At 51.4% G+C, this 13,336-nt stretch overlaps 1 protein-coding gene across 1 annotated transcript in view; it reads left to right on the top strand.

Annotated features, from left to right (window-relative positions):
• The window catches only part of INTS9 (integrator complex subunit 9), a 114,109-nt gene that overhangs the window by 97,126 nt on the left and 3,647 nt on the right, over window positions 1-13,336 (top strand). The window contains exons 11-15 of the mRNA XM_081091974.1: window positions 360-420; window positions 3,747-3,918; window positions 6,950-7,074; window positions 8,461-8,628; window positions 12,935-13,033. Coding sequence (XP_080948100.1) covers window positions 360-420; window positions 3,747-3,918; window positions 6,950-7,074; window positions 8,461-8,628; window positions 12,935-13,033 — 625 coding nt within the window. The remainder of the gene's footprint in view (window positions 1-359; window positions 421-3,746; window positions 3,919-6,949; window positions 7,075-8,460; window positions 8,629-12,934; window positions 13,034-13,336) is intronic.

Genomic DNA, 13,336 nt, shown 5'->3' with positions numbered 1-13,336 from the left:
ATGTTTTAGTTTAACAAATGTATCATGGTTGTGCATGATATTAACATCGGCGGCAGTGGGTGAAGGGCATACGAGGAGCTCAACTATCTTTGCAACTTTCCTGTAAATCTAAGATTATTTCAAAATAACAAGGTTACTTCCTAAGAAAAAATGTATTGAAGAATTTTAAAGGTTAAAAAAGTGCTTAAAAGAGTTTTCTGTTCTGAGTGCTCTATAGACACTGGATTTTATTCTGTAGATGCTGAGATTCACTGCAGGACATTTTTACTTGTACTTATTACTTATTCACTGCTACCACTAGGTGGCACCAATGAGCCTGTGTGCCCAGCTGACTGGCTTATCCGCTTTTCCTCTTTAAGGCTTTGTCACAACAAGCAGACGAAGGTGTATCTCCCAGAACCACCTTTTCCTCATGCAGAGGTAAGAAAATGGTCTGGCTGTAACCGGTTTGGCTCAGTGGATAGAGCATCGGCCTGCAGACTGAAAGGTCCCAGGTTCGATTCCGGTCAAGGGCATATACCTGGGTTGCGGGCACATACCCAGTAGGGGGTGTGCAGGAGGCAGCTGATCGATGTTTCTCTCTCATCAATGTTTCTAACTCTCTATCTCTCTCCCTTCCTCTATGTAAAAAATTAATAAAATATATTTTTTTAAAAAAAAAAAAAAGAAAGAAAGAAAATGGTCTGCTGGGATCAGAGACCATTCTTTCACTCAGAAAGAACTTTAGGTGAATGGACATGGATGGAGATAGCAGGCCATTAGACAAAAGTGAAATCCTTAAGTAAGCTCATCGCCCTTGTTTCCCATAGGCGATGACAGTGGAGTGTTCTAACTCCAGGTCCATCACTTCCCCTTACTAACACTGTATGACCAGTACATTCACCCTTCGTAGCCTCCCTCTGTTCCGTTGACTGCACGAGGAATTCTATTATCTACTAAAATGTTTGCATAGCAGATTTTTATTGTAAAGTCTTTCCAGTTATGTTAATCATAGATGTGAAGTTTTAATGATGAAAATGAAAACATATCAGTTTAAAAAATTGGAGGTCAAAAGGCACAAACCTCCAGTTGTAAACAAATGAGTCCCAGGGGTGTCCTGTGCCCACGGTGACCAGAGTTAATACTGAGAGCTGCTCACAGAGCAGATCTCACGTCCTCATCACAAGGGGAAATTGTGACTATACAGCGATAGATGTCAGCTAGACTTACTGTGGTGACCATTTGTGATGTACATACAACCAAGTGATGATGTTGCTTGCATACCTGGAAGTAATGTTACTTGTCAATTATACCTCAATTTTTAAAAAACAGGAAAATTTCCCTCCCTCACGGGATGGATGAGTGTTTCTGTGTAGCTGTGTGCCCTGTTTTGTTTCAGTTTTTTTTCTTCCACCAGACATTGTGTCACCGGCATTTTCCTGTGTGTCTCGTATTATTATTGCAGCCTAATCTGGCGTATCATGTGCACATACTATAATGTTCTTAACCACTTTCTCTACCACACAATAGAATTACTCCCAATTTTTTGTTTTATGTATATGTGTGTGTGTTTTATGTTTATATATATTATAACATACATAATTTAAAGATGTTTACATTGGCATAAGCACTTTAGGGAACTGGCGGTAGGGTACCCTCCAGAGCACGCGGTAATTCTGGATGGTCAGATGCAGTAGTCCCTGGACAGTTCGGTCCAAGCGACAAAATAAGAGATGAATTTATCTTAGGTCCTGTGCATTGATCAGGAGAACTGCAGGAACTCTAGGTGATGCCTGGAAAGTGACTCAAGTTATGTGCAAAGACGTGCTATTCTTAGAGACCCATTCATCTCCTTGACGTCTCTGGATCCAGTAGACTTATTTGTCTTTTAGACAGCGCTCACCCATTTAACTGGGGCAGGTAACGACCACGGCCAGCTAGGTTACAGAAAGAACGTCAGTTTTGTTTGCTTGTAACTTGGGAGGAAGTGGGAATTGAGGGCTTGCTCCCTACTGTGCATGTCCCATGGGAGCACATGACACCGATGACAGTTTCCAGACCCCCTTCTGCACGAGGGCCTGCCTCGGGATTAACCCGTGCCATGGTAATTCCATCACCCACTCAACAGCACCTCCGGGCAAAATTCCCTTTGGCTTAGTGGACACCTGGGGTCTCTGACGTCTGGATTTTTGGGATCTGACCTTTCGATGCTGGAGTAGGGAGGTGGGGGCAGGGTCGAGGCAGCAGGCAGTGTCTGCCCAGGGTCCTAAGATGCCGTCTGTGGCTGTGGCTGTAGACGGCGTTGCCTTGGGTCGGCCTGACGTTGGGAGGGTGTTATCTAGTATTGGGCTGGAAGGGAGACCTTTTTGGTTCCAAATATAAATGTTTGAGACAAGTTTGGGGCTGTGCACGGTCTGCCTCTGACTTGGCTCTCTGTGCGGTGAGGATGTACAGCTCCCAGGCTTCCGAGAGCCAGTGTGGCCTTGGTCGTTATGACGCTGCCACAGGAACTTACGCTCCAAAGGTGGTCTGTGTGGGCAAAGAGTGGCTCTTGTGGGAGGTGTGTACTGGTGGCAGAACTTGGTGAATCACATGTTTTGGGAAGGTGACCTGATACCAGGGACTCGTGGGCCGGGGCTCAGAGTGTCAGAAAGCTATAAAGCAGGGGGTGGGGAACCTTTTTTCTGCCAAGGGCCGTTTGGATATTTACAACATCATTCGCGGGCCATACAAAATTACCAACTTAAAAATTAGCCTGCTCGCCCTGACCGGTTTGGCTCAGTGGATAGAGCGTTGGCCTGTGACTGAAGGTCAGAGACCCCAGGTGTCCACTAAGCCAAAGGGAATTTTGCCCGGAGGTGCTGTTGAGTGGGTGATGGAATTACCATGGCACGGGTTAATCCCGAGGCAGGCCAACGTCAGGCCGACCCAAGGCAACGCCGTCTACAGCCACAGCCACAGACGGCATCTTAGGACCCTGGGCAGACACTGCCTGCTGCCTCGACCCTGCCCCCACCTCCCTACTCCAGCATCGAAAGGTCAGATCCCAAAAATCCAGACGTCAGAGACCCCAGGTGTCCACTAAGCCAAAGGGAATTTTGCCCGGAGGTGCTGTTGAGTGGGTGATGGAATTACCATGGCACGGGTTAATCCCGAGGCAGGCCCTCGTGCAGAAGGGGGTCTGGAAACTGTCATCGGTGTCATGTGCTCCCATGGGACATGCACAGTAGGGAGCAAGCCCTCAATTCCCACTTCCTCCCAAGTTACAAGCAAACAAAACTGACGTTCTTTCTGTAACCTAGCTGGCCGTGGTCGTTACCTGCACAGGAGGTGTGCAGGAGGCAGCTGATCGATGTTTCTCTCTCATCGATGTTTCTAACTCTCTATCCCTCTCCCTTCCTCTCTGTAAAAAACCAATAAAATATATATATATATATTTTTAAATTAGCATGCTGTATTTGGTCAAACATGTCATTAACTCACCCCTAATGCCTTGGAAGGGCCAGACCAAATGATTTTGTGGGCCCTGTACGACCCGAGGGCCGGATGCTCCCACCCCCGCTATAAAGGCAGACAGGACTACATCAGCCGTAACAACCTGAAAAGCTTCCATTGAGTGAAAAAGTTACATTGTAGATTTAAAAAATGTTAATCTTTGGCAAATTATAATGAGATTCACTTGTATTTTTAATTTACTTTTGGTCACCCTCCCATATTGTGGCCTCCCTCCCACCCAGGCAGGCTAACGTTTTGTATATCGATTCTAGCTCATTCAGACCAACAAGCTGAAGCACTACCCCAGCATCCACGGCGACTTCAGCAACGACTTCAGGCAGCCGTGCGTGGTGTTCACTGGGCACCCTTCCCTCCGGTTTGGGGACGTGGTCCATTTCATGGAGCTCTGGGGGAAGTCCAGTCTCAACACTGTCATATTCACAGGTAAGTCACACCCTGCCCTTTCGCTGGGGACCATCACTGAGCTCACCTACCAAGTGGAGACCCAGGAACAATTTTGTTGTTGCTGTGAATCCTCTCCAGGAGATTTTTTTCCCATTGATTTTTAGAGAGAGTGGGGGGGGGGGGAGACAGAGAGAGAGAAACATCTTGGTGAGAGAGACACATCGATTGGTTGCCTCCCGCACACGCTCCAACCAGGGCCCGGGATGAGCCTGCAACCGAGATACATGCCCTTGACCAGAACTGAACCTGGGACCCTTCAGTCTGCAGGCCAGTGCTCCATCCGCTGAGCCAAACTGGCTAGGGGGACAATTTTTTTTTAATCTTCACCCAAGGATATGCTTATTGATTTTAGAGAGAGGGGGAGAGGCGGCGGGAGAGAGAACCATCAGTGTGAGAGAGAAACATGGATCAGTTGCCTTCCTAGGAGATGAACCTGTGGCCATTTGGTGTACAGGACGATGTTCCAACTAACTGAGCCACACCAGTCAGGGCCAGAGACAGTTTTTAAAATAAGGCATAAGTATGAGCACTCTTTTGTCATAAATATTAAAGGATAAAGAATCCAGGGAAAGAGGCAGATAAAGCACAAGGTCTTGGTAAGTAATTGTCAAAGCTTTTGCATCCGTGTTTGCAGCTCTTTCCCAGAGACGGATTTCACCGCACTGCTGAGGGGGAGGGCTGTGTAAACTGCTTCAGGGACTCCTAGTCGCCAGCCTGTTTACCTTTAGGGCTCGTTTCCTGAACTGGATCTTTCTGCTTTGGTGAAAGTTCGCTTGAACTGCAGGTTTTTTTTCTGGAGAATGAACCCCTCAGAGTAAAATAAGTCCATTAATGAGACCAAGTAGAGTTTTTACTTAATTGCTATATTATGTGATCAATTTAAGGCCCTCGGACAGCCTCAACATTTGAACGTCTTACGGGCTGTGCAGTAAAAAACCTTGCTCTGAAGTCATCCAATTTGCTGCCCTCTTGGCCAAGCTGCCTCCGCCCCCGGAGCCTGGCTCCCCTTGTGACCTGGGGCCCGAGGTGGCCCTCTCCTGGGCAGCTGTGTGTTGGGTGGGTCGTGTGAGAAGGCACTTCATGTAGGGCCTGCACACAGAGCTGTTGCTTGGGTGCCGTCTTACAGTTACTTTAGACTTCATGGAGCAGAGGCTACTGTGCCCACAGCTTCAGGGTCAGGGACCCTGTGGGTCCTCCCCGTGCTCAGCCTGTTTGTGAGCAAACAGTGCCGTCAGCCAGAGGCCTGCGGGGGCAGACGGTGCTTAAACAAACTCGGGCTGACTGACTCATGGCGATGAGGGGAAACGCGGCCACAGGCAGGCGTGAGGCGGGTTCACAGACGTGTGACATCGATTGGGTGTCTCAGTGACTCGTAGCCAGAGGCAGGAAGAGTGGAGCCGGGTAGGTAATGTGTGTGGTGCGGACAGTGCTGTGGTTCAGGCAGGACTACGCGGGGGGGTGGGGGGGGGGGTGGGTCTTGTTTTTGTCTGGGTCCATCGTGGTCACCAAGTGGCCTTGGCTGGGTCAGTGTTGGTGAAATCGCTATGTCCAGCAGAAGGTGGCCAGCCTGGGTTGCGGGCCCGCTCCCGCCAACACCCCGCTGGCAGGAAGTGCAGAATCAGAGAGCAGCTGCCGGCTGCTTCTTTCCCGGGTCCCCTTGCAGCCCTGGCGGAGGAAGTCGGCCACCGAACCTTGATTCCTGACACCCAGATGCTCACCACTGTCTGGTTCTGCTGAGCAGGGCTGTGCAGGGAAGTCGCCTGCAGTGGGACCAAGGGTGGTCTCTCCTGTTTGAGGAGGGGCTGACTCATGGGCAGTGGCACACCCGCTCTGTATAAACTTTTCTTTAGCCAGCTGGACGAAGTCAAGGCTCTGCGATTGTCTGTGACCGCCCTGAATAATGAATTTAAGTTTAAACTGGTTAGTTGGGCTTCCAGAACAGACATGTCCACATGCGTGATGTCTGCTAGAGTCAGAAGTTTTGGACCAGTTCTTCCAGTTGTGTTACAATGATGATGGGAATTGCAGCTCGCACAGTGGATGTAAAAAGGGGGTCAGCCACCCTCCCTGTGCTGGCCCATATGGGGGTTCCTACGTGCTCTTCTTGGGGAAACAGGATCCACCGGAGGGTGTTAATGTAAACATGTGGGCACTTGGGCAGCTGTCGTGAGCACAGCAGGTGTGCAGGTGAGGAAGCACATGGGGGCAGGCTGTGTGCACGCCAGGGGGGAGCCAGGTCTTCGGACCCAGCGGGGCAGCTCCTCAGGTGGAGAGAACCGTCCCCCCCAAGCAGACAGCACGAGTGCCTCTTGGGGAACAACTGGTCGTCGTGACAGGGTGGGTCCCCGTCAGGATGTGCTGGGCTCTGCCGACAGGAGTAGCACTTTGCTCCCATGGGGTCCAGGCCCTTCCCGTTTTCTTCTGGGTGCATCTTTCTGTGGCCTGTGCTTGGCCTCCGGCCTGCGTGTTGACCCGGAGCACTAGAGTCCAGGGTCCGGGCCACACTTCTTCCCTCTGAAGTCACTGTTCTGTATTTTGTCTCTTGTGGGGACACTGAGTCTGTGTGTGTCCTGGTCGTCCTCAAATTTCCATCTAACTTTTGTAGCAGTTACTGATGATTCGGGACTAAATACGCTATTACTGTGATGGCTGCCAGATAGTGATTCCTAAACAATTTTATCTTTTCTTTTGCATTTATTCACTGGTATTTTGTTGCAAACAAGAGCTTTCTCTTCTCACCCACTTATTTATCCCTCATTTAGCTCATCGACCCCTTTATTCACACTCATACCTGCCATTGCCCCCCCATCCTACAGGGTTCGCCCTGGTCTCTCCCTGTCCCTGGGGGTAAGTGGCTCCTCTCTCTGGTGATGAGGAGCCCGGCCCCTTGGAGCACTTACTCACTGGCTCACCCTTCTGACGCCTGCTTGCCCTGACCTACCAGCCGCCTCCTCGCAGGGCAGCCCCTTTGCTCCCCGCACTTAATTCGTCTCATCTGTGCTTTCCTTAGAACCCGACTTCTCGTACCTGGAGGCACTGGCTCCCTACCAGCCCTTGGCCATGAAATGCATTTACTGCCCCATTGATACCCGGCTGAATTTCATCCAAGTGTCAAAGCTGCTCAAAGAAGTGCAGGTAACCAAGGCAACCGTGCCAGTGTCTCCTGTGACCTGTGTCCTGGCCTCCGTGGGTGTGTCTGGTGCGAGGGCGGGGCCTCTGGGGGCGTTCCTTCCTCCCGGCTCAGCGTCTGCAGAGCTATCATCTCCCTTCACACTTCAGTGCGGGCTTCACACCCCGAAGGAAGCGTCCATTCCAGTGAACTCCAGGTGGGAAGGAGGAGCAGCCGTAAAGACTGTCCTTTCTCTGAGGACCATTTGTGTCCAGTTAAAAGCCAGCTGGCCCCCCAACCCCCCAAAAAAGTCCTCACAGAACCAAAGGCAGCGTCCCTGGGACGTGGACGGATAGCTGGGAGTGCAGTGGGGGATAGAAGGGAAACAGTGTCATTTTGCTTTTCTTCGGAAGTTCAGTTTGGTTTGGTTTTTGTTCTCTCTTTCGTTTGCTGCGTGTTTGCATTTTGCACTTTCTGCCCCAGAGCAAGGGGAGAAGTAGTTGGGTGAGGTGGGAGGTAAAGGGAAGACATCTGGACAGAAGGAGACTGGAGAGAGAGCAGGGGATGGATGAGAACCGCCACACGGGGTCAGCTACACGGGGCGGGGTGTTTGAGGGGTGGGGGTGGGGAGGCAGTTGGAATTGTCGGGAAGGATGGCTGAGAACAGGCAGGGGCGTCTCTGACTCCCCCCCCCCCCCCGCCACGGTATCTTCAGGACCCCAAACGAGGGCCACGGTGGCCCTGCCCCGACTCCCAGCTCCTCCCTCAGCAGGTGATGCCCCTCACGCCGCGGCCGGGCATTCACTCTCCTCCGCAGTCTCTGACCGCAGGATGACAGCCGCCAACACAAAACTCAGAGGAAACGTAGCGAGGCCGGGAAGGCTGAGGCCCCGGAGGGCAGGGAAGAGTGTGGCTCTCTCTGGCCGGGCTTGGAGCAGCTCCCGCCTTCGGGCTGCTGGGTGGCGTGACCCCCGCCCCCTGTGCCCAGCACGCTGGGTGGTTAAGCCTGTGGTTTCCATTCCTGGGCAACTTCACCCGCATTCCTTAACCAGCGGGTCCTCGTCCAGCCCCTCCGCCGGTGCTGAAACTGGAGAGGCTGCCTGGGCTCCCGGGTGAGAGACGGGGAGTCCTCAGGCTGGGACTGGAGTCGGCTCTGAGGCAGCTAGAAGATGCCTTGCCTGTCACCATGGCTACGGTGCAGGGCTTGCCTGAAGTTGCCCTTCTATCCCCCACTGCACTCATCTCTCCTCACTGGCCACTTGGGTTTGAGAGGAAAGTTCACAGTGGCCTGGAAGTGCTGAGCCTTGTCTGTGCCAAGAAGGGAGGAGCAGCTGAGGAAGGGGCTTCTGAACGGGCTGCTCTGCCTCACGGCCCCTCTCCCTCCTCCCCCCTCCCATCCCCTGGTCGCTCAGCCCCTGCACGTGGTCTGCCCTGAGCAGTACACGCAGCCGCCGCCCGCGCAGGCCCACAGGATGGACCTGATGATCGACTGCCAGCCGCCGCCCATGTCCTACCGGCGCGCCGAGGTCCTCGCCCTGCCCTTCAAGCGGCGCTACGAGAAGATCGAAATCATGCCTGAGGTGAGCGGCTTCCCAGGGGAACTCGGACTCGCTGGCGTCTCTGGGAGCAGCCCTGGCTTTCTTTTCGGGTTTGTGTCAAATGTGTGTGAACCAAAGGGCCCCGTAGGCCCTTAAGCAAGTGTGGGAAGAGGTGGGATTTCATGTTTTCATTCACATTTTACAAGTAGTGAAGCGACAGCCGCGAACATTAGGGCTGCCGACTGCTGCTCCGATTCAGGTTCTGCATGCGATCCGGGAGGCCAGGATTTTGATCTACGGACGTGGTCTGTTGAAGTCTAAGTATTTTAGTTCCATGGGATCTGAGCCTGTGTTAACGGGACCGTGACACAGCGTACCGTCATGGGGACCTGTAGGCTGCGTGAGAGGCTGGTCTGGGGGAGGCAGGCAGCAGTCAGTGCTGGCTCCCGAAATGGCAGGCAGGTCGCTCGAACATGGTTTTCGCAAACAATAAAAAGAGGCAGGGAAACTTATTAAGAACAGTGTCCCCAGAATTCTCTTTGGAGTTCAGAATAATGTCCAGGTCTGGGACTGACGTCTCAGCTCCTGGTGGTGCTCATTTCCTGCCCAACAAAGGCTGGTGGTGGGGCTAGGCCAGGTGCCACCAGTGGGGACTCGGTTTCCAGGACATGCAATCCTTCCCAGAGTTAACCTCAGTTATTTTAATTAAGAGCAATAGATAAAGGAGAGCAAATGAATTTCAATAATTGACTTAGATCCCGGCCTGTTTGGCTTAATGGATAGAGCATCAGCCTACAGACTAAAGGGTCTGGGTTCCATTCCAGGCCCCAAGTGCAGGAGGCTGCCAGTCAGTGTGTCTCACATCAGTGTTTCTCTCCGCCTCCCTCCCTCTTTCCCACTATCTCACTAAAGATCAATGGAAGAAATATCCTCAGGTGAGGTTTAAAAATAAGAATTGACTTAGATAAAAGTGATTCACCAACACAGAACAGTCAAGGTGGGTTTTTTTTTTAATGCAAGCAGTCTGCTCTTCACTACCACACGTGTGTCACCCACACGTTACACCCATTCTCGTTTCACTCCTGAACCCTTGGAGGGAGCCGCCACAGGGCCCGTGCTCTCTGCAGCCAGTGTGGCCAGACTGAAGGAGTGACAGTGCCTACTGTGAGCCCCGGCTGGAGAGAGGGCAAATGTGGGGAGAAGGGGAAAGGACGAGAACCCCTCTTCCTGCAGGGGACGCACAGAGAGGTGGGGTAGTCCAGGCCCCAGGCTCTGAGAGCATGGAGTATGTGCCCAGTGCAGTCACTCCAGGCAGCTCTTCACCCCTGCGGGGAGGGAGGAGTAGGTGGAGTGACGGCTGGAGGCGATCCGAAAACTCATTTGTAGTGAAGACTGGTGACCAAGGTGGAGTGAAAAAGCTAGGTGATTTCAGCCCAGGCCAAATTATAACTTCAAAGCAATGATACCAGTTTTCTTATAAACCTTATAAATGGGTCATAAAGGCAATTTTTTGAAAGGAGTCATCACAAACACCTTATGCAATACTGTGGAAAGATGTACGGCTTCTCACGTAGACTACTTTGATGGTCATTTGGATGTTTGTGGTCTGCTAATTCTTTAAAAGGAAAATTATTAATTTTTCGTTAGAGGTTGTGAATGCAGCCGCTCAAACCCTCCTCTCGCCCTTCAGCTGAGCAGCTGACTTGCATTTCTAATTACAGTTCATTCCTGAGAAGTGGCAGGGCTGCCCCCATGAATTTCCTTGGATGCTGAGAACCAGGGATAGCGTGCAGCAGGCTCTGTGCTCCTCTTTCAGGCCACATCCCCTCATGGCCAAGGGGATGAAAACTCTCAGCTCTGAATGCCCGGTTGTCCTTGCTCCATACCTCACTAGCCCGGCCTCCTGGCTCCTCTACCTAATTATAATGGAAGTTACCTGTTTATGGACCCTCCCTATGGGACAAAGCACTTCCCATGGACTGTCACCCCGCTCTGAGACGGGCACAGTGCTTCGCCTTGGCACGCTCAGCGGGCAGGGCAGGGCCTGCTCTGCCCTGAGAAAACCTCAGGTGACCACCAACATGTCTGTCCACAAAGGTCACCCCAACACAGGTTACAGATCCTATCTTTTAGGTGAGAGTGGAGCCCCCAGGTCAATTCGCACTGAAAATGTGAGCCCCACAATGGACAGGCCGATCCCGGGAGTCCCAGTTTCCATACTAGAGGCAAAAGGAAGCCGCATGTTGTTTCCAAGACAGAAACAAAAATATTAAGACGTCCACCGAGAAACCATCTGACTAATTGGTTTCTGGCATTTCTCATGCCCAAGTTTATCCTTGCCCATGATTAAACAGTCCTTGTTAACTTGCCTGGTCCCTTTCTGTCACCAGAAGAAAAGAATACATCTGCTGTTACACCTCTGACACTGAGCCAGAGAAGGAAGGGATTGGCTGGGGGGGGGGGGGGGGGGGGAGGGGAGGTCGCTGCAGGGGGTGCACAGCACCCCGTTCTGTTCACGAAGCCCTTCAAATGCTGTAGGAACAGAGTAGCAGCTCTGAGACCTGCCCTGCCCGCCCTGTGCACCTGCAGGAACCTAGGTAACCAGCTCCATCACCCTGTCGGCCAGCCTTCAGTCCAGGGTCCTCCTGCAGCCCAACCCTTAGGTTCATATTGCCAGTGTTTGTTTTGTTTCAGTAGTTAACATTAATAATGCTATTTTTTATGGGGAGAGAAGAAAGCATGTTCCCCCTCCGAAAAGAAGCAAAGTTTTTGTTTTGTTTGCACCACCAACATGGAGCTAACCATCTGCACCTCCAGATGTTAAGGTTGTTTAACGTACAGGATTTTGCTTTTCATTTTCTCTGCATTTTGCTCATCTCAGAGTGAGAGATGCTGGCCCAATCTTTGGATCATCTTTGTATTTACTTTCTAACTTAGAGTTGTACAGTGGGGTTGAAGGGTTAGGTTTAGATTTCAACACGTTAATCCAGCCGTTCTCAAACTGTGGTATCAAGACTTGTTAAAAATTAGAACCCTAGCTCTAGTCGGTTTGGTTCAGTGGATAGAGCGTCGGCCTGCCGACTGAATGGTCCCAGGTTCAGTTCTCGTCAAAGGCACGTACCTTGTTTGCAGGCTCCCAGCCCTGGTCAGGGGCATGAGGGAGGCAACCAACTGATGTGTCTCACATTCAGTGTTTCTCTGTTTCTCCGTTTCTCCCTCTCCCTTCACTCTCTAAAAATCAATGGAAAAAATATCCTTGAGGGGAAAAAACAAAAACAGAGCCCCAAAGAGCTTTTGTTTATGCGGATGATATTAATGTTTGCTAACTAGAAGTTAAAACTAAGAAATTAAAAAATATTTATTAATTCATTCCAAAGTAATATAAACCCATTAGATGTTAACATAACTAACATATCTTCTTTGAAAAATGTATCTTTAAAAAAGATAATGGGAAGAGCGGGCACTGCTTTACATTTGTAAGTCTCCTTAGTGTCTGCGGCGGGAACCCCGCAGGCTCCGAGCTACCACAGAAGACTTGGGTGTCTTCCGGAGCCGCCAGAGGTGGAGAGGAGGTGGTCGCGGTTCAGATGCCAGCCCCGGGCAGGCTGCGGGGCGTGCTGTCCGCTGGGTGTTGACTAACAAAGGGGAAAGCAGCAGGGTCGGCACCGGTAACCGGTAACCTCAGGAATCTGGGGAGGCCTCCTGGCAAAGCACCCGAGACTGTGCCTGGGACACTGGCTTGTTCTCTTTCTCTCCTCAGCCCAGCTTATCTGCCACCGCACCCCTTCCCTCTGTCATCCCTTCCTTCCTTCCTTTATTGCAGTAGAGAGAGATAATAGATCATTTGCGTGATGTAGTTTGGGTTAAAAATTAATTTTTTACCTTCTTTCTTCCCTAAAGTTATTTGGTCATTTATTATTGTTTTTTAATCCTCACCCAAGGATATTTTTCCATTGATTTTTAGAGAGAGGGAAAGACAGAGAGAAACACATTGATTGGTTGCCTCCTGCATGAGCCCTGACCAGGGCCCCGGCCCAGGAGGAGCCTGCAACCCAGGTACATATCCTTGACCGGAATCGAACCTGAGACCTTTCATTTTACAGGCTGACACTCTGTCTATCCTCTGAGCCAAACCAGCAAGGGCTATTTGGTCATTTTAGACCAAAATAATGTAAATAAAAATGCAAAATAAAATAAAATAAAGGTGACCTTTAAAGGCTCAGCTTTATAACACTTGCCTTTCCCAGCAGGCCGGCAGGGATGTGTGGGGAGCTCTGCACAGAGGGCAGAGCTGCAGCCCCCACGCCCCAAATGAGAGTGGGCCTGACCGAAACCCGTTTGCTTCCAGCTCGCAGACTCACTGGTGCCCATGGAGATGAAGCCTGGCGTTTCCTTGGCAACCGTCTCGGCTGTGCTGCACACTAAAGACAACAAGCACGCGCTTCAGGTACCGCGGGGGAGGGCGGCCGGTGGCCGGGCGGGACCCCGGGGAACCTCCAGGACCTGGAACTACAGCTCCCTCCCCACAACGCCCTAGCACTCGGCTGGCTCCCAGGACACTTGCTTCCCAAACCAGCGAACCCGGGAGACCAGACTACCTAACGGATCAGATGCGAGACCTAAAGAGGGCGCTGCCTGTAAACCCTCCACTGCTTATTGCTCTGGCCACGCGCCTCAGAAAAGGGAAGAGAAACTGCCATTCACAGAGATGGAGCCACCCATCATCCTAAGTGCTGCTCACGGCTCTGGA

Source organism: Myotis nattereri (genome assembly GCF_964212035.1).
Source record: "Myotis nattereri genome assembly, chromosome: 5".
NCBI lineage: Eukaryota > Metazoa > Chordata > Mammalia > Chiroptera > Vespertilionidae > Myotis > Myotis nattereri.
This window is presented reverse-complemented; position numbering and strand designations above follow the sequence as displayed.